The following is a 27,668-nucleotide window of genomic DNA, read 5'->3' as shown; positions in this document are numbered from 1 at the left end:
AGGTTTTAAGAGGGCAGAGGAAGAGGAACCTGCAAAGGAGACTAAGCCATGGCAGCTAGAGGTCAGATGAAAGCTTTCTTATATTTGAATGTCAGAAGTTTTGAAATACTTAGCTAATCATTGACTATTATGTATATTCAGCATCTTTTTTCTGTAGTGAAATGTTGGCAACACAGAGAAACTCGAATGCACTATTTTCGCAGTATTTATTCGTATAAATTTAAATGTGTTTAAAACTTCTTCAAATGTTTTTATGCTAACTGTCCATCTTCTGTCATGTGAGAATTTGTTATTCTGTTTCGGTAAAATGTCTCTTCTGACGTACTATTTGATTTGTGCAATAGACAGTCTACTGAAGCGCTAATTATGTGTGAACAAGACATTTCCAGGATGCGCCGGCAGTTGGATGAAACAAATGATGAACTGGCTCAAATCGCCAGGGAAAGAGATATCTTGGCTCATGAGAATGACAATCTCCAAGAACAGTTTTCTAAAGCTAAACAAGAGAACCAGGTATATTTGTCCTACTCTCTTTTTCTCCAAGAAAATACGTATTTCCTCTGAGACGTGGTTCTCCTTTCATTTTGTAGAAACCTCAGGCTCTTTGAAGCAGCCATTTTTTTTACCCCTGTTACACAATATGCCACATAATTTCTAAATGAAACCCTCAGACATAAAATGTTAAATATTAAGGAAAGAGGGAACAAGGAATATAATAGATGTATATTCAACCTTAGAAGTACTCAACAAATGAAGATAAAAGCTTCAGAAACTTTTAAATAATGGTAGATTTACTTCAGGGACTATTATTCTAAGTATGAGTGTATGTACCATGCCACATTTTTTGGTTCTCTTTAGCACTAATTCTTTTCAGGAAAATTTATTTTATAATTACTTCTTCTCTATGTCAATATACTTTATCCACATTTCTCATTTCCAATATCATTATTTTAATTTGACCATTAAAAACATTCTATTTGGAAGATTTCCTCCCCCCTAAAAATTCTTCAGTCCAAATGATATCCCCATGTACTGTCACTCTCAATATGTTTAGTTGCATCATAAAATTCTGTATTTTAACCGTTAAATATTTTTAATTTTTATAAATAGATATTAAGATGCAACATTTTGTTAATTATAAAAATTGTATATGTTAAAATGCTGTGTTCAAAGTTAATGAATAATGGGATCCTGGAACAGAAAAGGAACAGTAAATAAAAATGAAAAATATCTGGCCCTGATGCTCACTTAGTAAGAGCATCATCCCAATACATCAAGGTTGTGGGTTCTATATCCAGTCAGGGCATATACAAGAATCAACCAATGAAGTGGGACAACAAAACAGTACTTTCTCTCTCTCTCTCTCTCTCTCCCTCTCTCTCTCTTTCTCTCTCTCTCTCTCTCCTTGCTCTCTAAGAAAAAAAAAATCATCATTATATAACATAAACTGATGAACAAAAGCAGATCCAGAGACAAAAACATCGATCAGACGATCAAACCTCAGAGGGAAGGTAGGGGAAGGTGGAGATAAGGGAAAGAGATCAACCAAAGGACTTGTACGCATGCATATAGGCCTAACCAATGGACACAGACACCAGGGGGGTGAAGGTATGAGTGGGGGGGGGGAGGTAGAGGGACAATGGGGAGATACGGACACATGTAATACCTTAATCAATAAAGAAAAATAGGAGGAGAAATCAAGATGGCGGCATAGGTAAACACTGGAGTTTGCTGCCTCGCACAACCACTTCAAAAATACAACTAAAAGACGGAACGGACATCATCCAAAACCACAGGAAGGCTGGCTGAGTGGAAATTGTACAACTAGAAGGAAAGAGAAAAAGCATACCGAGACTCAGAGAAGGTGCGGTGCGGAAGTAAAATACAGAGGTACAGAGACGCATGTGGAGAGGCTTGGTGGCTGAGGACACGGTTGTCTTTTTCAATCGGGAGGGAGTCTCAAGCTCTGAGCTCCAGTTCCGGGTGAGTCTCTGGGGACCCAGACTCATACGGGAGAAACTGGACTGTCTGGCATCGGTCGGAACTCGAGGGCAGCTTTCTCTCGGGGGTGCTTGCAGCGATTGCCGGGACACAGAAGCAGGGCCTCTGAGAGCAGGACTGAGAGCAGCCATAACTGCTCGCTCCGCCCTGTTGATCCCCTGGTACCCAGCCCCGCCCAAGCCACGGAGGCTTTTGCATATGAAAGGCCTGGCCCTTTGCAGTCTGATAATTACCTAACAAACTGCAGCTGGCCCAAGGCCCCAGGGCAACTTGCATTGAGTCACAGCTGGCTCCTGCTGAATAACCTCGGGCAGAGGCTAGATTAGCACCTCCTTAGAGATCCAGGAGCCAGTGTGCCCAGTGGTCAGAGTGGGACCAGCCAGATTACAACTCCTCGGATTCATAAAGGACACACTAATGGGGCAGACTCAGTGAGCACCAAAGCCCCATTGAAGCAAGTCTTGCCCCGGAGGGGTGTCTCCAGCACAGAAGTTCTCCCACTGCAGACACAGCTGATTCTCACAGCCAATTGGCCTGGAGGTCAATCCCTCCCAGTGTTACCTACAACAATCAAGGCTTAACTACAACAAGACTGTGCACAAAGCCCATAAGGGGTTGCACCAAGAGTGTCTACCTCAGGTTATTGGGGAGGCTGAGCCACTGGGCCCTTTAGGACATCTAGTACAGAAAGCCAATCTATCGACACAGCGAAGCATAAAAAAATGCGGAGACAAAGAAACAGGTCACAAATGACAGAAATGGAGGAAAGCAAACTACTGGATATAGAGTTCAAAACCACACTTTTAAGATTTTTCAAGAATTTTCTAAAACCGCCGATAAACTTAATGAGACCCTCAAGAAATCTAATGAGACCCTCGAGGTTGTGATAAAGGACCAACTAGAAATTAAGCATACACTGACTGAAATAAAGAATATTATACAGACTCCCAACAGCAGACTAGAGGATCGCAAGAATCAAGTCAAAGATTTGAAATACGAAGAAGCAAAAAAACACCCAACCGGAAAAGCAAAATGAAAAAAGAATCCAAAAATATGAAGATAGGGTAAGGAGCCTCTGGGACAGCTTCAACCGTACCAACATCCGAATTATAGGGGTGCCAGAAGAAGAGATAGAGCAAGATATTGAAAACCTATTTGAAGAAATAATGACAGAAAACTTCCCCTACCTGGTAAAAGAAATAGACTTCCAAGTCCAGGAAGCGCAGAGAACCCCACACAAAAGGAATCCAAAGAGGACCACACCAAGACACATCATAATTAAAATGCCAAGAGCAAAAGAGAAAGAGAGAATCTTAAAAGCAGCAAGAGAAAGACAGTCAGTTACCTACAAGGGAGTACCCATACGACTGTCAGCTGATTTCTCAACAGAAACTTTGCAGGCCAGAAGGGAATGGCAAGAAATATTCAAAGTGATGAATACCAAGAACCTACAACCAACATTACTTTATCCAGCAAAGCTATCATTCAGAATTGAAGGTCAGATAAAGAGCTTCACAGATAAGAAAAAGCTAAAAGGGTTCATCACCACTAAACCAGTATTATATGAAATACTGAAAGGTATCCTTTAAGAAGAGGAAGAAGAAGAAAATGGTAAAGATACAAACTATGAACAACAAATACACATCTATCAACAAGTAAATCTAAAAATCAAGTGAATAAATAATCTGATGAACAGAAAAAAAAGAAAAATAAATAAAAAGTATAATTAGGCTGAGAAAAATAATAAAAATAAATCAATGAATAAAAAATTAAAAATGAAACAAATCTGAATAAAATATGGACTTTAATTAATAATGTATCAATATTTTGATAAATGTAGCATACTAATGTAACAAGTTAATGAAAGAGGAAACTGAATATAGAGTATATGTGGACTCTACTATTTTCACAACTTTTCTATAAGTCAAAAACTATATTTTTAAATTTATTTAATAGCAATGAAAACAAAAAAATGTAAATTTATAATTTTGTGTACTCTAAAGCTAGAGAAAATAGGCTAAAGGTAAATATAACCTATATTTATAAAAAAACTAGATTAGAAACTCATTTTTACTACCCAAAGTTAGCCTCCATTAACATATTTTTTACTAATTTTCAATATATTTTTTAAAATTTTTATTTTTTACATGAACTTTTTATGTTGCTGGGATAAAACCACATGCCCCTTTACATCATGGTTTTCTACATGAGGGGGCAGTAACGTGGAGTGTTTAGGACTCACATGAGTTTGAATCCCCCTGCCTGGCTGTGTGATAATATCACTTAACTTCTCTGAATCTGTTTATCATCTGTAAACGCAGAGAGTGAGAATATGCCTAGAAAGCACTTATTAGAGAGTCCAGCATAATCACTTGATAAATATTTTGTAGGGACACTATAAGCATTTACCTGCTTTGTTAAAATTTTATAAACATTTTCTATAATCAGAAGAAAATTGGTAGGTATCATAGCAATTTTCATATTTTCAAGAGTAGTTTTTTTCTTCATTTGAGTCATAGGCCCAAGGGTAGAAGATGGATTCCCTCTGTGGAGGGCAGATAAAGAACCCTTATTACAGAAGATGTGGAAAACAGAAACCTTAAAAAATTTCACCCTACCTAACTGGTTTGGCTCAGTGCTTAGAGCGTCAGCCTGTGCACCAAAGGGTCGTGTGTGTGTGTTTTTTTGTTGTTTTTTTAAATAAGTTTTTATTGATTTCAGAGAGGAAGGGAGAAGAGAAAGAAATAGAAACATCAATGATGAGAGAGAATCATTGATCAGCTGCCTCCTGTACACCCCCACTGGGGATACAGCCCACAACTCGAGCATGTGCCCTGACCAGGTATCAAACTATGACCTCATGGTTCATAGTTCAATGCTCAACCACTGAACCATGCTAGACAGGCAAAGGTCTCAGTTTCAGTTCCCAATCAAGAGCACATATAGGGTTGCAGGTTCTATATCCAGCCTGTAGGGGAGTATTCGAGAGGCAACCAATTGATGTGCCTCTCTCACATCGATGTTTCTCTCTCTCTCCCTCTCCCCTCTCCGTCAATTCTATCTAAAAGCAATGGAAAAAATATCCTCAGGTGAGGATTAGAAAAAAGAAATTTCACCCTGAGCACCACAATTTTTAACAAATTGGGATGAGGTATTTTTAGTGTTTTGAATGAAAATATAGCTAACTAGATGATTTTTTTCACTAGAGGCAGCTGGACATTTTCCTCTGTTATGAAAAATTATTCCCAACATTTCTCATAGAAGCATAACATTCTATGTAGTTATATCATTATGTAGATGCTATTATTTGCTACATCATTCACTTACTGTGAATAAATATTGTTGCAATAACAAATAATGCCTTAATGAGCATTCTGTTTTGTTAAATTTTGTTAGATTTAATTTCTTTTTTTAAAATTTTATTTTATTGTTTAAAGTATTACAAATAGTAGTACATATGTCTCCTTTTTTTCCCCCATTGACCTTTCCCCGTCCTCCTCTACTACCCCCCCCCCCGGCACATGCCCTCACCCCCCCCCCATAGATTTAATTTCAAATTGAATCAAAGCTTATGAAGTTTTTTTATTAGTATTTAAAAATGTCTCTTGATACATCACAAGATAGCAGATCACAGATTAGCTTTTTGCAAATATACATTTACTCCAATGATACATGGAAATGCCCATTCTTTGCCATAACAGAATAGCTTTAAATCCTTGCTAATTTATAGGCAAATAGTATTTCATTATCTTAATTAGCATTTATTTGATTTACTAGTAAATTTTTAACTTTTAAAAGTATTATCCACTTGTGCTTCCTTTTTTTTGAATTATCTATTTGGGTCCTTTGCCCATTTACAGTTTGGACTCACATTTTCTCACTGTTTTTATCTGAGCTTTATATATTAGGTATATTACTTTTTACTTAGAATAAATATTTAGAAATTTATTCATGGTTTTGACACAGAGCAATTGTTTATTCGTTTCGTAGTTAAATTTAGCTATATTTTCTCATAGGCCCTGTCTAAACAATTGAATGATACTCATAATGAACTTAATGATATAAAACAGAAGGTTCAAGATACTAATTTGGAGGTTAACAAGCTGAAGAATATATTAAAGTCTGAAGTACGTATGTATATTTCCCCTCCTTTCTCATGATAGCTGAGTTTTCACTGAAGTTACTAATCAGTTAAACTCATGGCGAGAGCTGAATCAAATCTTCCTTTAATGCACAGCATCTTTTAGTGTTGTCAATGGTGGGTTAATTCTGTATTTAGAACACCACCAATGTCCAGAATCCTCCCAATTGCGTAAAGGACAGGGGACCAGAATCAACTTTGGTTCATTCATATTAGAAAATGGTAGAGTTCCAAGTACAAACTTGGACAAAAGAGGCTCCACGTTGTGTAGCAGATCAGAATTGATCACGCTATTGTGGGTCCATTTATTTCTTAGGACCAGAAGGCAGATGGCTCTCCTTGGGACTTCTCTGTCAGTAACCATTTGACCAGGTGCATATATGGTTAAAGTAAATTTAAATGCATGTGTGACAATCCTGGAATAAACAGAGACCTTGATGAATGATGTTAGATATGTCCATTTAGCAAAATGCCATCTAAAATAGTGGAGTTTGGTTGATTAAAAAGTATGGTTGGATTATAATAGGTATAGTGTTTGTTACCTACATACCACTGAAACCATTAATAGAAACTCACCCCAAGAAAATCTGTTTTCTTTATTTTATTTAACATATTATTTCATATCAGTCCATAAACGTATGTAGAGCATTTATGTGTGGTGTTCATTAGATTGTTTAGGACGTTGATAGATAGTGTAAGGACTCCTAAATTGCAATCCTTGCTTTCAGGCAATAAAGCAGTGAGCTTACGTTGACCAAGCAGGCATTTCCCACACTTCCTGATTTTTAGATGCCAGCATGTAATATCATGAATGGACAGAAGCTCTGGAATCAGATAGGTCTGACTCCTCTTCTCCTTAATGGCATGGACTTAGGTAGGATACTCAACCTCTCTGAGTCTCAGTGTCCCCTCTGTAATTGGGAAGAACACCCAAGTCTGTCAGCACATCTAGCACAATGATCCATTTAAGTCTATTCTGGAATAGGGCAGAATATAAATAAATGAACATCTTAGCAACATTGAACATAGTTAACGCTGAATTAGTGTAAGACAGTTCCCCTTTTCTCCCTACCCTGTCAGGTTACCTGAAATGTCACCATTAAGGATTGGGGCTTTTAGATTCTGGAGTTGTGTTTTCAAACATTACACATCAAGTTTCTCTTAGTTTTAGCATGCCAGTATGAGTTCTTTCACTGGGTTTCATTTCACAGCACCATTGGATGGATTCAGGCACCTCTTGCCCTAGACAGCACAAAGCACGACTGATAGCCTAGTAAGAATAGTCAGGTGCATTCTTCATTCACTCATCCATTCAGCATGCAGTGTGCTAGGTGCAGAGGTGCCAGAGATGAAAACTGAAGGGAGACAGAATGGCACCCCAGGCAGTGGGGACAACATCAGCAAAGGTGTTTGGGGAAATAGTAGGTCCTGTAGCTACTAGAGTGGCATGTATAGGTGGGTGATAACAGGTAAGAAGGACTTGTTTGAACGCCATTTTCAGGAAGCTTTTTGTTACAACAAAAACACAGAAGTGATTTGAAGAACTGCCTTTAAGATTATTCTGGAGATGTTGGGAAGAATAAATCAGAAGGGTAAGAATATCGGGTAAGGGAGAAATTAGGAGAGGCTGTATGCATAATTCAGGCTGTATGCATAATCCAGAAGGGCAAGGGTTCCAGTGGAGGCAGTTAGCTTTGCTGTGGTGGAGTGTTGTAAGGAGCACAGGGGACCACCAGAGGGAGCTGTGGGGTACAGGGTTGGGGCTAAGACATCTTGAAAGAGAGAATTGGACAATACCAAGCAGTTTCACTTTCTTCATGCTGTTGCCTATCTTGGTCCCCACACTACTCTGGCTTCTTTGGACAGATACAAAAAAGGGTAAATAATGGCCTCTTGGTTGCCACAAGGAAGGGGCCCTTGGTGGTTGGAGGGCAAGATGTTTTATGGCAATTCTTTTTTACCACTTAAACTTTGAACCTGTATTACATAGTCACAAAATAAATTTAATATAAAAGTTGGTTCCTATCTTTGAGGAATCCAAGTTGTTATTGGGGAGATTGTACATCTGCATCTAATTTCCTAAAGCTGTAAGGCAGTTTTAAGAGATCGGCATAGACGGTGAGTGCTACAGAAAGTTAAAGAGGGTAAATTTAGTTTATGTATATTGTACCATGTACCCCTCAAGTACATAGTCTGTACACAACTGATATTTTTACTACAATAATGGAAAACACACATCAGATCCCTACTGGCACATTTGGTATATTTGAATCTTGAAAGCCAGGACAGTAGTTTGACTTGTAAACTTGTTATCTAACACTCTGCAAAGATCTTTCAAATTAGTCAAAGTACCATCAGGCCACAAGGTGGTAACACTGATCTAATTTCAACCAGACTTATGCATAATCATATTGTGAGGATTTAAATCTGATTTGAAAGCCTTATAGTGTGAGACATTGTTTATTGCAATTTGGTCATTATATTTAGTCCAATGCTTCTAAATATGCACTGTTTATTAACAGGTAGGAGAGAAAGAGATCTAGTGCTTTTTAAATTTATTACCAAAATTATAAATTATTTTTTAGAATGAGTTGGCCAAACCATACTACTAAATATGTTTTTAAATATAGCCTCAAAATGATTACTAAATATAGTATATTATCTGTGGAGCTGACTGCTTTCCTCTAGAAATAAGATCCTACTTTAATCCATCTGTTTTAAGGTTTTAAAAATGCGGTTCCATATTATATGCCCAATATATACCTGGATGTATGGTTATGAATAGTGTTTATTGGCATAGGTTTGATTTGTAATTTGTGAGCCATTTCAGACAAGTTATTAGAGCAGTGAGCAAAAGTGGATCATAGCACAGTCCATGATGGAGTAACCTAAGGATGGGGTTCTGAATGAAAAGCCAGAATTAAACAGGAAATGCACCAAGCCAGAAGTACCAGACGTTGATGCTTATTATATGCCATCAGTCAGAAGCTCTGTAGCCAGTACAACTCAGAAAAGTGGTCAGGAAGAAGGGACTAGAAAGATACAAAAGGTCAGGCCAGGGCAGACGCTCCGAAACCAGGCCAGCAACTAGTCAGTAAGCAGGTACATGGGAAATTGAAGCAGTGGATTCTGTTTGAACAAAAGCAAATATAAGAACATATTCATCCATGTCCTAAAGAGGAGAATAAGCAACTTCACGTGCCTGGATGGGTGAGTGTGACTCAGGAGCCAGGGCAGATGCTGGTCCCACCCCCTTTTGTTAATTACAGGATGACCGATTTTCCAAACAGAGTGCAGGTGGGATTCCTCAAGGTTATGTTACAAATGATCCTTGTGGCAAGAAAATTATCAATGACCTGACAAATAATGTTTAATTATATGTTGAACATTTTATATCTTTTAAAGTATTACCTAGGATTTGTTTTTCAGGAATCTGAGAACCGGCAACTAATGGACCAACTCCAAAAAGCCAATGAAGATGCTGAAAATTGGGAAAATAAGGCCCGGCAAGCAGAGATAGACAACAATACCCTCAAATTAGAACTTATCACTGCTGAGGCAGAGGGTAACAGATTAAAAGAAAAGGTAGATGCCCTCAATAGAGAGGTCGAGCAGGTGAGTTTGGGAAAGTGTGCTTGTAGTATGTCCTGCATCATGTTGAAGAGTTTAGTTTGGCTTTCCATAAATTAAATATGTAAGCAAACACTTAAATTATTTAAATATATTGTGAGTTGTGGCCTGATAACTGTTCTTGTATCCACTCTGGTTCTCTTCTAATCGATTACCTGCCCTACCACTAGAGCAATCTTTAGCATTTTTCAAAATTAGGAACTATTTCAAATGTACCAAAAAAGTGCAAAAATCAAGTAATATAAAAGACATGCTTATACACCCCAACCCTATATTTAAGGATGCTCACATTTTGCCATATTTACTTCTAATTTTTCTTTATTTCAAGAAGCAAAATATTACAAGATCCAGATCCTCATCCTTTCCCCTTCTCCCTCCCTAGTGGTTAGTGTGTATAAGGTTCCTGGTTGTATAACTCTTTTGCATGTTCATATTTTCTACATATCTCTCACCCTCAGATGATGCATAAAGTTGTTTTTTGTGCTGTAAGTTTTTAAAAGTGATAATACACTATAGGTAACCATTTGCAACTTGCATTTTTTGCTCAATATTATAATTTTGAAATTTGTTAATTTTGATACAGTGTATATCTCAACAGTTGCATCTCTATTCATTGTATAAATCTTTTCTTTTTAAAATTTATTCTTATATGGAAATTTAAGTGTCTTCATTTTTAAATAATAAAATGTTACAACATCCTTTTTTGTTTCTCCTTGAATATATATTTCTCTAGATTTGTGCCTGGAAGTAGAATAACTGGATCCAATATATGTACAATTTTAACTCTTCTTGGTATTATTGGATTGCTCTCTAAAGTATAACTCTTCCACCAGAAATCATGCAGTTATCATTTTCTCAAATACTAATCAGTACCTGATATTATCAGACATTTAATTTTTTCCCATACTTTTTGTTTCCTTGATTACAAGTGAAATTGGAGATCTTTTCATGTTTCTTCGCCATTCAGGATTCCTCTTTTATGAATTTTCTCTCAAGTTTCTGGAACAAATTTTCTTAAGCTCTCCTATTTGCTATGGAGTTGTTTGTCTTTTCAATATTCATTTAAAGGGATTACCTATGTATTCTTAATAATAATCCTTTTATCTTTAGCTTGTCTTTTCACTGTGCTTGCAATATAAACAGAAGTTTTAAATTCCTGTGCTGCTGTAATTAGTCAAGCCTTTACCATGTGGTTTATGCTTTTGTGTCTTCTTTAGGAAATCTTTTGCTATCCCAAGACCAGAAAGATTATTTTCTTACATTTTCATTTGAAAGTTTTTCTAAAAATATGTGAAATTTTGATCTTCACATTTAGATCTTTAATTTACTTGAGATTGATTTTGTATATAGTTTAAAATAGGTAATTTTATATTTTTGTGGATGGATTTCTGCCAACCTTACTTCACTGAATTATAAATCTACTTTGTCATAAAAATGTCCCTATACATTCTGCTCCATTGGTCAATTTGTCTATCTCCTTCCCAACGTATACTCTTGGAGCTTCTGTAGTTTTGTTAAGTCTTGATATCTAGTTGGATTCATGTTCCCCAAAATATATTGACTATACTTTTCCCTTATTAGACTCTCAAATAAATTTTATAATAAATTGATTGCATTCCATGATTTAACATGGCAGCTCTACACAAACTGTCAACAGGTGAATAAACAAATTGTGATATAGCTAGACAGTGGAATATTATGACAATATGAACTAATGAATGACTTCAAAACCATTGTGCTAAGTGAGAGAAGCTAAGACACAATGAGTACTAACTGTGTGATCCATAAAATTTTAGGGAAAGCAAATCTAATCCAGAATGACAGAAAGCAAACCCGTATTTGTAAGGACTCACTTGAATAACTGACATATTTTACTTAGAATTGTGTTTTATATATTAATATAGCTATCTAATTTGTTTATTGTTGACAAAGTACCTGTGTATCTAATTTTTAAACAATTGTATTGAAGTATAATTTACATGAAATAAAAACACTCATTTTAAGAGTGTGATCTGATGAGCTGTGACAAATGAACACACTTGAGCAATCATCACTACAATCAAGTTACAGGAAATTCTATCACCTCCCTAATTCCCTCAAGCCCTTTTGCAATCAATCCATTCCAATTCCTAGGCAACTACCGGTTTGCTTTCTGTCATTCTGGATTAGATTTGCTTTCCCTGTTATTTTATGTGAATGGAATCACACAATCGGTACTCATTGTGTCTTGCTTCTCTCACTCAGCACAATGATTTTCATTAGTTCATATTGTCATCATATTCCACTGTCTAGCTATATCACAATTTGTTTATTCACCTGTTGATGGACAGTTAGTTTGTGTAGACTGCCATAACAAAATACCACAGATTGGGGAGGCTTAAACAATAGAGATTTATTTTCTCACAGTTCAGGAGGTTGGAAGTCCAAGATCGAAGTGCCACAGGTTTGGTTTCTTCTGAGACACTCAAGTTGGTCCGCAGATGGATGCCTTACCTCTGTGTCCTCACACATTCCTCCGTGTGTGTGCATCCCTGCTGTCTCTCTTCTCATAAGGACACCAGTTATATTGGATTAGGACCCCCTTCTTATGACTTCATTTAACCCTAATTGCCCCCTTTAAGGCCCTATCTCTAAATACAGTCACATTTGAGGTTAGCTTTCTGCATATGACTTTTGAGGGGAGTTTCTTTCTATTTTGGGCTATTATGAATAAAATTGCTGTGAACATAGCATGTAAGCTCTTGTGTGCACATAAGTTTTTATTTTTCTTGGATAAATAACTAGGAGCGGAATTGCTGGCCCTCATGGTAATTGTTCTCAACTTTGTAAGAAACTCACAAACTGCTTTCCAAATTGTTTGTTCCGCTTTATACTCCCATTTGCATTGTATGAGAGTCCCAGTTGCTCTACATCTTTCCCAGCCCATGGTATTGTTAATATATGTGTACAGTTATCACACTGTAGGTTTAGTTTTCATTTCTTTCATGACTAATGATGTTGAGCAGCTTTCCATTCTGTATCGTATGTCTGATCACTAATACATCTTCCTTTATAAAGTATCCAGATAAGTTACTCATATTTTATTAGGGGTCTTGATATTAAGTTGTAAGAATTCTTTTGATTACTCTAGATGTTCCTATGTGTATTTTTTAATATTTACTTCCAGTCATTGGCTTGTCTTTTTATTTACTTAAGTCTGTTAAAGAGCAGAAGTTTGAAATTTTTTATGAAGTTCAATTTATCTATTTTCTTTTATACTTTGCACTTCTTTGTCCTAATAAATATGTGTAGATACTAAGGTGCATAGATTTTCTTCTGTTTCTTCTAGGAATATTATGCTTGTTATATTTAGATCTATGATATATTTTAAATTAATAGTTGTGTGTGATGCAAGATGGTCAAGGTTCATTTTCTAAAATTTATTTTTCAGTTACACTTGACCTGCAGTATTATATGAGTTTCAGGTGTGCAACACAGTGATTAGACATTTATATACTTTATGATGTGATCTCCACAAATCTAGTATCCATCTGCCATCATACATAGTTATTATACAGTTATTGACTATATTTCCTATGCTGTACTTTACATCCCTGTGACTAGTTTTACAACTGGCAATTCGTAATTCTTAATCTCTTCATCTTTTTTACCCTTCCCCCCAATTCCCCTCTCATCTGGCAACCATCAATTTGTTCTCTATGAGTTTGTTTCTGTTCTATGTGTTGTTGTTTTTTAGATTCACATATAAGTAAAATCATACGATATTATTTGTCTTTCTCTGTCTGACTTATTTCATTTAGCATAACACCCTCTAGGTCCATTCATATTGTCACAAATGGCAAGATTTCTTTTTTATGGCTGAATAATATTCCATTGTAGATCTGAATGGCATCTTCTTTATCCATTCATCTATTGATGGACAGGCTACTCCTGTAACTTTGCTATTATAAATAATGCTAGAGTGAACACAAGGGTGCACATAACTTTTCAAATTAATGGTTTGTATTTCTTCAGATAAATACCCAGAAGGGGGTTTTCTGGGCATATGGTAGTTCTATTTTTAATTTTCTGAGGAACATCCTATGGTTGCACCAATTTATAATCCCACCAGTAGTGCACAAAGGTTCTCTTTTCTCTGCATCCTTGACAACACTTTTTGTCTGTTTTATTAATGATAGCCATTCTGACAGGTGTGAGAAGATTATCTCATTGTGGTTTTAATTTGCATTTTTATGATGATTAATGATACTGAGCATTTTTTTCATATGTCTATTTCTCATCTGTGTGTCTTCCTTGGAGAAGTGTCTGTTGAGGTCCTTTTGCCAAATTTTTAATTGGGCTGTTTGTCTTCCTTGTGTTGAGTTGTATAAGTTCTTTAATTATGTTGGAAATTAACCCCTTATCAGATGTATCATTAGCAAATATGTTCCACCATATAGTGGGTTTCCTTTTCATTTTGTTGATGGTTGTTTTTCCTGTGCAGAAGCTTTTTAATTTGTTGTAGTCCCATTTGTTTATTTTTTTTTCTTCATTTCTCTTACCATAGGAGATATATCAAGAGATGTCTGAGATTTAAGTGCCTATGTTTTCTTCTAGGATTTTTATGGTTTCATGACTTGAGTTTATTCTTGTGTATGGTGTAAGTTGGTGGTCTAGTTTTATTTCTTCGCATGTACCTTTCCAGTTTTCCCAGCACCATTTATTGAAGAGACCATCTTTACTCCATTGTATGCTCTTGTCTTCTTTGTTAAATATTGATTGACCATAAAAACTTAGGTTGATTTCTGGGATGTCTGTTCTGTTCCATTGATCTATATACCTATCCTTTGCCAGTATGAGGCTATTTTGATTATAATGGCCTTGTAGAATAGTTTGATATTAGGTATTGTGACACCTTCAATTTTGTTCTTCTTCCTCTAGATTGCTGAGGCTATTAGATGTCTTTTTTGTTCCATATAAAGTTTTGGAATATTTGTTCTAGATCTGTGAAATAAGCCATTGGTATTTCAATAGGAATTGCATTAAATCTATAGATTGGTTTGGGCAGTATAGACATTTTAATGATGTTAATTCTTCCTGTCCATGAACATGGTGTATATGTTCCTATTTATTTGTATCTTCCTCTATTTCCTTTTTCAATGTTCTATAGTTTTCTGAGTACACAGCCCAGCACTCGCCCATCTGGTTCCCAGACTAAAGCCTCTCCAGGAGACACAGTCTGAAAATTCCAGTTTTGCTTGGTTCCCCAGCACCCCTCACCACTGAACTAAAAAGAATGGGGCCGAAGGACAGCTCTGCAAGACACTCCCATCTCTGCGCATCTGCTCTCACCAGGGTGGGGCCAAAAGCTCTGCACAAGCTTCAAACCCAGCAGGTTGGGGCCCAAAATCCTAGCCCGGCACAACTTGACTGTGACACCAAACCCAGATGTGCAGGACAGGCTGAGTGGTTCAAGAGGTGTGGGGAGGTGTGCCAGCTGTGCACTCAAGGTAGGGGAGACTTATCCTCTTTCCAAGCCACGCAGTTTAGATCTCCACCAAAAGCCTCCCCGCAAAATCTCTTCATCTTTTTTACCCTTCCCTCCAATGCCCCTCTCCTCTGCAACCATCAATTTGTTCTCTGAGTTTGTTTCTGTTCTTTTGTTTTGTTGCAGTTTTTCAGTCAGAGTTTCCATGCCTCTAATTAGTCTGGAAAATTCTCAGATGTTATTTCTTTGAATATTACTGTCTCCAAATTTACTGTTTCCTTTAGCTTTTATAATACACTTTTTGAATCTTTTAGCCCAATTGATTATTAATATTTTTATCGTATGTTTCAGATGTTTATTTCCCTGTTCACTGCTGGGTGGAGCCAGCAGACCCCTCTGCAGGACCGAGTATGGCAGCAGGGCGACACCAGTAGTTGGAGTCTGTCTGGAGCAAACACCCCAGGCTGGTGCCTACCCTTAGGAGTGCTCTTTCCCTAAGAGGGCGTGGTCTGACTCTCCCGGGCAGTCTAAATCCCCACTGATTCCCACTGCCATGCGCTACATAGGCTTCTCTTTCTATCTCTGTAGCTCTGGATTGGGAATCCCTGCATGGGGTTGAAACCCGAGGCTCCTGGGGGAGGGAGTTCTGCAGTCATGCCACACCTGCATGAGGAGGCTCTCCCTTTCTGTCTGTGCCCTTCTCACCAGTCTCTACGTGGCTGCCTCTGTGCTCCTTGGTTATATAGTTCAGATCAGCTAGCCTTCAATTGGTTTTGATTGCTCTGTAATGTAGCTATAAATCCAGTTTGGGACTGGGAGCAACTGGGTGCCTCCAGCTACACTGCAGCCATCTGGGAATACTTTTTATGTCCTTAAAAATTAATCATTATTTTTCTTATTCTTTCAGTCAATGCTTATTTGTACCCACCCATATGTTTACAAAATTCTTTATCATTGCTTCTTATATTCTGTTTCTTCTTCCTAAGTCAAATTTTCTTAAACTTTTTTTTGATCTGAGAGTTGATTTTTTCAATCTTTGTCTGAAAATGGCTTTATTTTACCCTCACTCTTATATATTAGAAGCCCATTGCATGAAGTTTCGCACAATAGGCGTTCCTTCCCCTGGTTGCCGGCACCAGTTTTCCTCTGGCACCCAGGACCCAGGCCTTTGGTCCAGCCACAGCAAGGCTTGGCTTCTCCACTGCGGTTGCAGTGGAGAAGCCAAGCCTCTTTAGTCTTGAGTCTTCAGTCTTGAGTCTTCAGTCTTCACTCTGTGCCTGTGTATGCAAATTAACCTCCATCTTTATTGGGTTAATTTGCATACTCATCTGATTGGCTGGTGGGGGTAGCGGAGTGACACCAATTTGCATGTTTCTCTTTTATTAGTGTAGATTAGTTTAGTTGAATAGAGAATTCAAGGTTGAGAGTTTTTCCCTTGATAATGTTAAAAATAATTGTCTTATTTGTTGAGAAGTCTGTTCTCATTGTAATTGAAATTCTTTATAAGTCTGTCTTTTGTCATTGGTTTCTTTTAAGGTATTCTCCTTTTCTTTGTGTGTAGTCTCACTGTTACATGTCTAGGTTGTTGAGGGATGTTTAATGAACCGAAGATGCAGAGGTAAGACGAGCACACAGGATGATTGATGCCGGACAGAGGGCTACAGCTTGCTCAGGCATGTAGCAAACTCTGCACTCTCACCATTGCTTTTATTGGGGTTTGGTACACGGTTAGTGCGTCAGCAGTTAATCAACTGAATCTTGTTTTGTTCTATATTATTAAAATAGCGTATTGAAGACAACTTGTAGCTGTGCCCTCCCTTTCTGTTCTACACCCATGACTATTTAATCTTAGCCTTTCTCAGGGAGGTAAATGTTCCTGGAACTCAAGATTGTGTGCAATCTTGACCCAGCGTGACTCGCTTGCAAGTCACACTGTGCTCCTGATAGAACATTCACTTCTTGGCAGGACTTCAGATCCTTGTTTACAAATGTCCAGCTACACTAGGTTCTAATTTATTTGGGGGGAATGTCTTTTGTTGCAGTGTTTTAGTCAGAGTTTCCATGCCTCTTATTAGTCTGGAAAATTCTCAGATGTTATTTCTTAGAATATTACTGCCTCCAAATTTACTGTTTCCTTTAGCTTTTATAATACACTTTCTGAATCTTTTAGCCCAATTGATTATTAATATTTTTATCGTATGTTTCAGATGTTTATTTCTCTGTGCTATGATCCATCATCTAGTTCATTCTTCCCCTTCAAGCTGTACCATTTTGTTTTTTGATGCATTCATTAATTTTCATTTACTTTTTCTTTCTAGAAGTTCTATTTGATTCTTCTTCAAATAGAAGAGGAATGTTTTTAATTTTTCCTTAATGTCCTTTTTGAATTTTTTTAATGTCTTTAAAACTTTTAAACATATTTTCCATGCCTTCTAAACTATTTTGTTCCATAATTTGAAGTTCTAGAACTCTGATCCTGCTATGTGCTGTGTTACTCTGATTCTCACTATTTGACTGTAATCTCCTCTTGAGATGGGAGTTTTTTTTCTCCAATAAACTTGTATGGCCAGGGAGATGGGTGGGCTTCTTCAACCTTTATGTTGAAGTTTAGAATTTGGATAGGTAGTGTAAAGTCCGACTTCAAATTTGAGTGAATGCAGACCTGAGGTTTCAGTTTCTTACAGAAGACATTTTTTCCCATATCCAGAGACTAGGTCAAGATAAATTTTTGTTTGTATCTCTGTGAGGTTGAGTGGATTTTTTTTCCCTCGGAGCCTCCTCTCAAGGGCCCCAAATTATGTACAGGTCTCAGTTCCAACTCTCCATTAATTCTACATCTTGTCTCCTATCCTTGCTTGAATGTTGAAACGTAAGTCATTCACTGTTAGTGGCTCTTTCAACCCCCAACTCTTAGCTTCAGGCTTTCATTTGCTTCCTGCTCTGGCTTTGTTTTCTTTGTTTTTGGCATGTGAGGATTTTTCTTTCTTCCTTGAAAGCTCAGCTATGAATTACAAAAATCCTTTTTGTTCTATTTTATCTTAGCCTTTAAAAGGTTTTCCTCTTAATCACTACCTTACTGGAATCTGAAACATACTGAGTGATATTTTCCAAACAAAACTATTAGTAATTGCATCACCTCCCTCTGTAGACCTTTCAGTGGATAAAGACCTAATTTTTAACCCACTGACTAGACTCTCTGTTTTGTATGCCTTTTCAGTTGCATCCTCTCTCACTCTTCCCTGTGGTCTCGGGGCTCCAGCCATACTGGCCTCCCTCTCTTCTTGGAGCATGTCATTTTCCTCCTTTCACATACGCCCTCCAAAGCTTTGCCCTTCGCATTCCTGACTTGGAAAGATGCTCTCTCCAACACACACTGTATATATCTGCTCATCACCTCAACTGTCATTTGTCCAGGAAAACCTCTCCTGACTCTCAGTTTAGGTCGTGTTCCTTTATTATACACTATTTTCTCTAGAAGTATTTTCTTAATATGTATTAATATATTCATTTGTTTATTTGATTGATGCATGACTCCCCCATAGTCAGAAAGTTTTAAGAGAGCAGAGACCATATTGTTTATCGTTGGTATGCATCTAAGCACATTGACTGAAACATAGAATATACAATAAATATAGAATGGATGGATAGAAGATTATTTAAAAATAAATGAGAAATAGAGTGAGTGAGGAAGGAAGGGAGGGAGGGAGAAAGGTAGGAGTGAATTGTGACCAAATAATTTATTCCAGGAGCAATTTTTGTGTACTTTGTACTTGTAAAAGCAGAAAAGTGTCTTAATTTGCCTCTCAGTTTTGTTATCTTCACATAACAAATACTTCTCTATAGGTGGCAGTGTAATTAAGATTGTTTTTTGGAACATTATCTTGAATATTTGAAAATATTTATATAACTTGAATCTCATATTACCAGTTTTTTGTTAATCCTCACCCAAAGATATTTTTCCCATTGATTTTTCCATTGAAGGGGGGGGGGGGAGGAGGGAGAGAGAGAGAGAGAGGGAGAGAAAGAGAGAGAGAAACATCGATGAGAGAGAGAGCCACATCAATTGGTTACCTCCTGCACGCACCCTGACTAGGGCCAGGGATCAAACCTGCAACCCAGGTACCTGCCCTTGACTGGGAATCAAATCTGCAACCCTTTGGGCCGTTGCTCTAACCACGGAGCAACATTGACCAAGACTCACATTACCATTTTTAAAACATGCTCTTATTTCTCATAATGGATGTATTCTTAATTTATACTTGCCCAGAGTCTTTTTCCCTCAGGCACCAGTAAGTGCTAGAGAGTTGTCATCCTCATTTTACGATATTGTTGATATCAACATATCCTTTAAGAATTGGAAAATGGGTATTGTGAGTGTAATAGTGGCTAATGTTTTCTTTGTCACTTGTTAAAGACAACAATATTTATATTATAGAATAATTGAAACTGTGGCAAATATGGACAGAACTATAGACATAACATGTATATATTTCAACCAGCGTTGAGGCTGAGACTTCTAAGTGGGAGAAGTTGTTTTCCAAATATGACCAGTTGACCACCTTACTCATTGTGTATAGAAACTTGAAACCGAAATTTATGTGTCAGAGTGTTTTGTACATATATTACTACCTATAGCATCTAAAGTTCCTTATAATATAAGTGTACTATCATTAAAAGATTTGCCCCATTTTATGCTCCATGTTGTAGTTTTTTTCCAAATTAAAAAATATAATAATAATTTTGTCTTTGTAGCACTTAAATGCAGAAAGGTCTTACAAGTCCCAGATTTGTACGTTGCATAAATCTCTTGTGAAGATGGAAGAGGAGCTTCAGAAGGTTCAGTTTGAAAAGGTGTCTGCCCTTGCAGACTTGTCTTCCACAAGGGAACTTTGTATTAAACTTGACGCAAGCAAAGACCTTCTTAATCAGCAGCTGATTGCTAAAGATCAAGAAATTGAAATGGTATGTAATGCATTTAAAATGTTTTATTTTTTCATATTTCTAGTATATAAAATTACTACAGGATTAGAAAAAAGTTGTGTTTAATATTACATCAAGCCTGTCTCTCACCTTTAGATTTCTTTTTTAAGTCCCAGAGATTAATTTGACAGCTATATTCCAACAATTCAAGTAATTAACATAACTCTTCCTCTGAGCATTTAATTTATATTTACTTTTGGCTAGAAGATTGATAAAACATCTTTACATGCCTATCAGTAAAGAACCACAAGGTTGCTCTGACTGGTTTTGCTCAGTGGATAGAGTGTCGGCCTGCGGACTGAAGGGTCCCAGGTTCGATTCCGGTCAAGGGCATGTACCTGAGTTGCGGGTACATCCCCAGTAGGGAGTGTGCAGGAGGCAGCTGATCGATGTTTCTCTCTCATCGATGTTTCTAACTCTCTATCCCTCTCCCTTCCTCTCTGTAAAAAACCAATAAAATATATTTTTAAAAAATTAAAATAAAAGAACCACGAGGTTGAGGTCCATCCAGCTAAATTGTAACTTTAATGACATTCTTTTAAGCTAAATTTACTTACTAATTGGGTTCTTTTAAACTGTAACTCAGTTGATTATATCCACCGTGTGCCTGACATTTGTGTTTGCCACTGTGACTATAATGTTCAAAAGATACAGGCCACTGCTCTCACGGACCTTTCAGTATTGGCATTGGGATGAATGTTCTACTAAGAAATACGGTTTAGAGAGGGAGATCCTATTCAGCCTGTGGGTGTCGGGAGGGAGTGGATATACTAATGAGCACAGAAGAGATGAGGTGTTTCATTCAGAGGGAACAACAACATAGGGAATGAATCGAGGTAAAAGCGATTTCTTGCGTGAATAGTAAGTAATTTTCAATGGCCAGTGTAGCATGCATAGGTAACAATGGCTGGAGATGCGTCTAGAGAGAGAGACGGAACTCAGATCCTAAAGTATATGTATACAAGTTGCATAGTGTAACTGAAGAATTAACAAATTTTGATCATGTGTACATTTCTGTTATTTTCAAATCCTATTGAAATTTTAGTTTTCTTAGTCTACTATTTGTTAGAACAGCGGTTCTCAACCTGTGGGTCGCGACCCTGTCGCCTAAAACCATTGGAAAACACATATATAATTACATATTGTTTTTGTGATTAATCACTATGCTTTAATTATGTTCAATTTGTAGCAATGAAAATACATCCTGCATATCAGATATTTACATTACGATTCATAACAGTAGCAAAATTACAGTTATGAAGTAGCAACGAAAATTATTTTATGGTTGGGGGTCACCACAACATGAGGAACTGTATGAAAGGGTGCGGCATTAGGAAGGTTGAGAATCACTGTGTTAGGAGAATATGTTGCATTTGAGAATCATGTAGTAGCTGGTTTCTGTAAGAATTTACTGTTTATATTTTATGAATGAAGTATATGCCAGTATTGTAAGACTCTTCCTTTAATTATTTTTTATTTCAGCAAGAACATTTTTTAAAAATATATTTTATTGATTTTTTACAGAGAGGGAGGGAGAGAGATAGAGAGTTAGAAACATCGATGAGAGAGAAACATCGATCAGCTGCCTCCGGCACATCTCCTACTGGGGATATGCCCACAACCAAGGTACATGCCCTTGACTGGAATCGAACCTGGGACCTTTCAGTCCGCAGGCCGACGCTCTATCCACTGAGCCAAACCGGTTTCGGCAGCAAGAACATTTTAATGATGAAAGTGACTCATAGATACTCACTTAACAATTTAAATAATATGTCCTTAATTTTTTCTTTAAAAATACTTTTTACTTGGCGTTTTCAAATTGGAAAAATAATACATGTGATAATTGAAACATTTGTTATTTGTAGTTTTTCTTTTTCTTTTTTTATAATAGCTATCCTCATAGTTGTTAAGTGGTCAGGCTAATGCTCATTGCATTTAAAAATACTCCTGACAAACTTTTTGCCTTGAAATTTAATTATTTATGTTTATATGTTTTTTTCTATAATCCTATATAATAAAAGCCTAATATGCTAAATGTCTAGTCGTCTGGTCTTCCGTTCAACCAATCAAAGCATAATATGCCAATCATATGCTAAGGCTGCTAAACCACTCACTATGACATAGACTGCTGACCACCCGGGGGCAGACTGTCAACTGGTTGACCAGTCCCTATGCCGTGCACTGACCACCAGGAGGCAGACGCTCCGACCCGTAGGTTAGCTTGCTGTTTGGCCAATCGGGACTGAGCAAGATGGACTGAACATGCCCTGGAGCCCTCCCACAGTCCCTCCCCGGCTGGCCAACCTCCCGCATCCCTCCCCAGCCCTGATTGTGCACTGGTGGGGTCCCTTGGCCTGGCCTGCACCTTTTCATAATCCGGGACCCCTTGGGGGATGTCGGAGAGCTGGTTTTGGCCCAATCCCACAGGCCAGGCTGAGGGACCCCACTGGTGCATGAATAAGCTATAATTGCAAGGGCAAGGACCATCTTACTTATCTTTGTATTTCTTTTCTGTTTTATTAATCCTCACTGGAGGATATTTTTCTTTTCTTTTCTTTTTTAGAGAGAGTGAAAGGGAAGCAGGGAGGGAGAGAAAGAGAAAGATCAATGTGAGAGAGACACATCAATTGGTTGCCTCCCACACTCACCCAACCAGGGCCGGGGATTGAATCTGTAACCTTGAGGAGTGCGGGCCGATGCTCCAACCACTAAGCCACAATGGCCCAGGCATTTTGTATTTCTTTATCTGCATTATGTGCTCAGTGGACACAAACACTTTTTAAATTTTATTGTAGTGACATTGGTTAATAAAATTATATAGGTTTCAAATGTACAATTCTATGATATAGCATTGCATATTGAATTGTGTGACCACCACCCAAAGTCAAATCTTCTGTCACCAGACATTTGATCCCCTTTACTCTTTACTATTCCATGCAGTTGGTGTAACACAGTGTATTTAACCATTCACTGATTGAAGGACATCTGGATGATTTCCAGTTTTGGGGTCTTGCAAATAAAGTTGTTGTAAACATTTGTGTACAGCTTTTTGTAAACATAGGTCTTAATTTCTCTGTAAATGCCCAGGAATGCAATTTTTTGTATTATATAATAGTTCCATGATAAGTTTCTTAGAAAAGTGCCAAACTATTTCCCCAAGTGTCTGTACCATTTTGCATTCCTACCAACAATGTGAGTGATCCAGTTTTTCCACTTCCTTATCAGCATTTGGTGGTGTCACTATTTTTTATTCTAGCCATTCTGATGTGTATAATGCTATATCATCATCTATTTGTATTTCCCTAATGATATCTTTTTGGTGTGCTTGTTTGCCATCTATCTATCTTCTTCAGTGAAATGTCTCTTTATGTCTTTTGTCCATATTCTCATTGGATTGTTTGCTTTTTTAATGCTAGTATGGAGAGTTCTTTATATATTCTAGATTCTAGTTCTTTATCAGATACGTGGTTTGCAAATATTTTCTCCCACTATGTAGTTTGTATTTTCATCCTCTTATCAGGGTCTTTCTCAGAGCAAAAGTTCAAAAGTTTGATGAAGTGCAATTTATCAATTTTTCTTTTATGGATTTACTTTTGGTTTTAAGTCTAAGAATTCTTTGCATAGCTCTAGGTCCCAAGACTTTTTGCTAGGTTTTATTTAATTTTTTTCTTTATTGATTAAGGTATTATATATGTGTCCTTATCCCCCCATTGCCTCCCTCCCTACCCCTCACTCATGCCCTCACCCCCCTGGTGTCTGTGTCCATTGGTTAGGCTTATATGTATGCGTACAAGTCCTTTGGTTTTTATGTTTCACATTTAATTTCATGATTTATTTTGAACTAATTTCTGCATAAGGTGTAAAGTTTGGGTCGAGGTTCTTTTTAATGCCTATAGGTGTCCAATTACTCTAGTACCATTTGTTGGAAAAGCTACCTCTCCTTCATTAAATTGATTTTGTACTTTAGTGAAAAATCAGTTGGATGTACTTGAGCAGGTCTGCTTCTTGGTTTTTTATTTTTTTCCATTGATCTTTGTCTGTTCACCGGTACCACACCATCTTAATTACTGTAGCTAATAATAAATCTTTAAATCAGGTAGACAGATTTCATCCACTTTATTCTGCTTCTTCAGAATTGTCTTAGCTATTCTAGCTTTTTCGTCTTTCCATTTAAGTTTTAGAATAATTTGTCTATTTCTTCAAAAAATCTTGCTGGGATTTTGATAGGAATTGCATTAAATATTTGTATTAATTTGAGAAGAACTGACAAATTTACTATGTTAAGACTTTTAATCCATGAACATAGTATGTCTTATTTATACTTATTTGATATCTTTTGTTACTTTTGTGTAGTTTTCAGCATGTAAGTTCTATACATATTTTGTTAGATTTACACCTACAAAATACAAAGAATTTTTTGAGGTACTGTAAATGGTATTCTAGTTTAAATTCTGCTATCAGTGTGTTCATTGCCAGCATATATAAGTACAATTGATTTTTGAACGATTATCTTATATCCTGTGACCTTGCCAAACTCACTTACTACTTGTAGGAATTTTTCTGCGGATTACTTGGAATTTTATATATAGACAATTGTTTCTCCCCTTCCCCCCACAAATTTCTTATTTACTTGCATTTCCATTATTTTGGATTTCTGTTATGGACAAATGAAGCAAAACCTTATTGATCCCTATTTTGTCAGGAATGAACTCTTAGATGAATCACAAGGTGATTTCTACTCTGGGATCTTGCCCTATCTTGGGTTTAATTGGGAATGGAGCACAAATTCACTCTTTTCTCATATACTCTCTAAACATATCTTGATTTTCTTCTGTAGACAATTATGTTATCTGAAAATAAGGACAATTTTATTTATTTATTTTTTAATTTTATTTTTTATTGCTTAAAGCATTACAAAGGGTATTACATATGTGTCCTTTTTTCCCCCCTGCCCTTGACAATACCCCGGCTTCCCCTACCCCCCAGTGTCTTATGTCCATTGGTTATGCTCATATGCATGCATACAAGTCCTTCGGTTGATCTCTTACCCGCCTCCCTCCTGCCCCCCAACCCTCCCCGGCCTTCCCGCTGCAGTTTGACAATCTGTGTGAGGCAGCTCTGCCTCTGTATCTATTATTGTTCAAAAGTTTATAATGGTCTCTATTATCCATGAATGAGTGAGATCATGTGGTATTTTTCCTTCATTGACTGGCTTATTTCACTTAGCATAATGCTCTCCAGCTCCATCCATGCCGTTGCAAATTGTAAGAGTTCCTTCTTTTTTACAGCAGCATAGTATTCCATCGTGTAGATGTACCACAGTTTTCTAATCCATTCAGCTACTGATGGGCACTTAGGCTGTTTCCAGATCTTAGCTATGGTGAATTGTGCTGCTATGAACATATGGGTGCATATATCCTTTCTGATTGGTGTTTCTGGTTTCTTGGGATATATTCCTAAAAGTGGGATCACAGGGTCAAATGGGAGTTCCATTTCCAGTTTTTTGAGGAAACTCCATACTGTCTTCCATAGTGGCTGCACCAGTCTGCATTCCCACCAGCAGTGCACAAGTGTTCCTTTTTCTCCACATCCTCTCCAGCACTTGTCGTTTGTTGATTTGTTGATGATAGCCAGTCTGACAGGTGTGAGATGGTACCTCATTGTTGTTTTGATTTGGATCTCTCGGATGATTAGTGACTTTGAGCATGTCTTCATATGTCTCTTGGCTTTCTGAATGTCCTCTTTTGAAAGGTGTCTGTTTAGATCCTTTGCCCATTTTTTGATTGGATTGTTTATCTTCTTTTTGTTAAGTTGTAAGAGTTCCCTATAAATTTTGGAGATTAGGCCCTTATCAGATATGACGTTGGCAAATATGTTTTCCCACGCAGTGGGTTTTCTTGTTATTTTGTTGATGGTTTCTTTTGCTGTGCAGAAGCTTTTTATTTTGATGTAGTCCCATTTGTTCATTTTCTCTTTAGTTTCAACTGCCCTAGGAGCTGTATCAGTGAAGAAATTGCTTCGGCATATGTCTGAGATTTTGTTGCCTTTGGATTCTTCTAGAATTTTTATGGTTTCCTGTCGTACATTTAAGTCCTTTATCCATTTTGAGTTTATTTTTGTGTATGGTGTAAGTTGGTGGTCTAGTTTCATTTTCTTGCATATATCTGTCCAATTTCCCCAACACCATTTATTGAAGAGACTATCTTGGCTCCATTGTATGTTCTTGCCTCCTTTGTCAAATATTAATTGAGCATATTGGTTCGGGCCGATTTCTGGGGTCTCTATTCTATTCCATTGATCTATATGTCTGTTCTTGTGCCAGTACCAGGCAGTTTTGAGAACAGTGGCTTTGTAATACAGCTTGATATCTAGTATTGAGATCCCACCTACTTTGTTCTTTCTCAGGATTGCTGCAGCTATTCGGGGTCTTTTTTTATTCCCAATGAATTTTTGGAGAGTTCGTTCTAGATCTGTGAAGTATGCCGTTGGTATTTTAATGGGAAGTGCGTTGAATTTATAGATTGCTTTGGGTAGTATGGACATTTTAATGATGTTAATTCTACCAATCCATGAACACGGTATGTTCTTCCATCTGTTTATGTCTTCCTCTATCTCTTTTTTCAACGTCCTGTAGTTTTCTGAGTAGAGGTCTTTTACCTCTTTAGTTAAGCTTATTCCTAGGTAGCTTAATTTTTTTGGTGTGATGGTAAATGGGATTGTTTTTATAATCTCTCTTTCTGAAAGTTCACTATTGGTGTATAGAAATGCCTCAGATTTCTTGGCATTAATTTTGTATCCTGATACTTTGCCAAATTCATGTATTAAGTCTAGTAGTTTTTTGACGGAGTCTCTAGGGTTTTGTATGTATAATATCATGTCGTCTGCAAATAAGGACAGTTTTACTTCCTCTTTTCCAATTTGGATGCCTTTTATTTCTTCTTCTTGTCTAATTGCAATGGCTAATACTTCCAGGACTATGTTGAACAGGAGTGGTGAGAGTGGGCATCCCTGTCTTGTTCCTGTTCTTAGGGGAAATGGTGTTAGTTTTTGTCCATTGAGTATGATGTTGGCTGTGGGCCTGTCATATATGGCTGTTATTATGTTGAGGTATGATCCTTCTACTCCCACCATGCTGAGAGTTTTTATCAAAAATGGGTGTTGACCAATAGTGAACTTTCAGAAAGAGAGATTAGAAAAACAATCCCATTTACCATCGCTCCAAAAAAATTAAGATACCTAGGAATAAACTTAACTAAAGAGGTTAAAGACCTCTACTCAGAAAACTACAGGACGTTGAAAAAAGAGATAGAGGAAGACATAAACAGATGGAAGAACATCCCATGTTCTTGGATTGGTAGAATCCCATCATTAAAATGTCCATTCTACCCAAAGCAATCTAGACATGAAGTTCCTGCAGAACAGAGTGAGCTGGAGAGATGCGGGGAAGGT

The 27,668-nt window shown here is 37.2% G+C and overlaps 1 protein-coding gene across 12 annotated transcripts in view; it reads left to right on the top strand.

Annotated features, from left to right (window-relative positions):
* The window catches only part of LOC102419227 (testis-specific gene 10 protein-like), a 142,529-nt gene that overhangs the window by 73,340 nt on the left and 41,521 nt on the right, over positions 1 to 27,668 (top strand). For 11 of the 12 annotated variants that reach the window (XM_023761507.1, XM_023761508.1, XM_023761516.1 and 8 more), the window contains 4 exons: positions 345 to 513; positions 6,018 to 6,128; positions 9,572 to 9,757; positions 19,992 to 20,201. In XM_023761507.1, the coding sequence (XP_023617275.1) occupies positions 345 to 513; positions 6,018 to 6,128; positions 9,572 to 9,757; positions 19,992 to 20,201 (676 nt within the window). The remainder of the gene's footprint in view (positions 1 to 344; positions 514 to 6,017; positions 6,129 to 9,571; positions 9,758 to 19,991; positions 20,202 to 27,668) is intronic. The other variant, XM_023761509.1, reaches the window with a different exon arrangement.

Source organism: Myotis lucifugus, unplaced genomic scaffold (genome assembly GCF_000147115.1).
Source record: "Myotis lucifugus unplaced genomic scaffold, Myoluc2.0 scaffold_210, whole genome shotgun sequence".
NCBI classification, from domain to species: domain Eukaryota; kingdom Metazoa; phylum Chordata; class Mammalia; order Chiroptera; family Vespertilionidae; genus Myotis; species Myotis lucifugus.
Note: the sequence above shows the minus strand (reverse complement) of the source record. Positions and strands in the feature narration are given on the sequence as shown.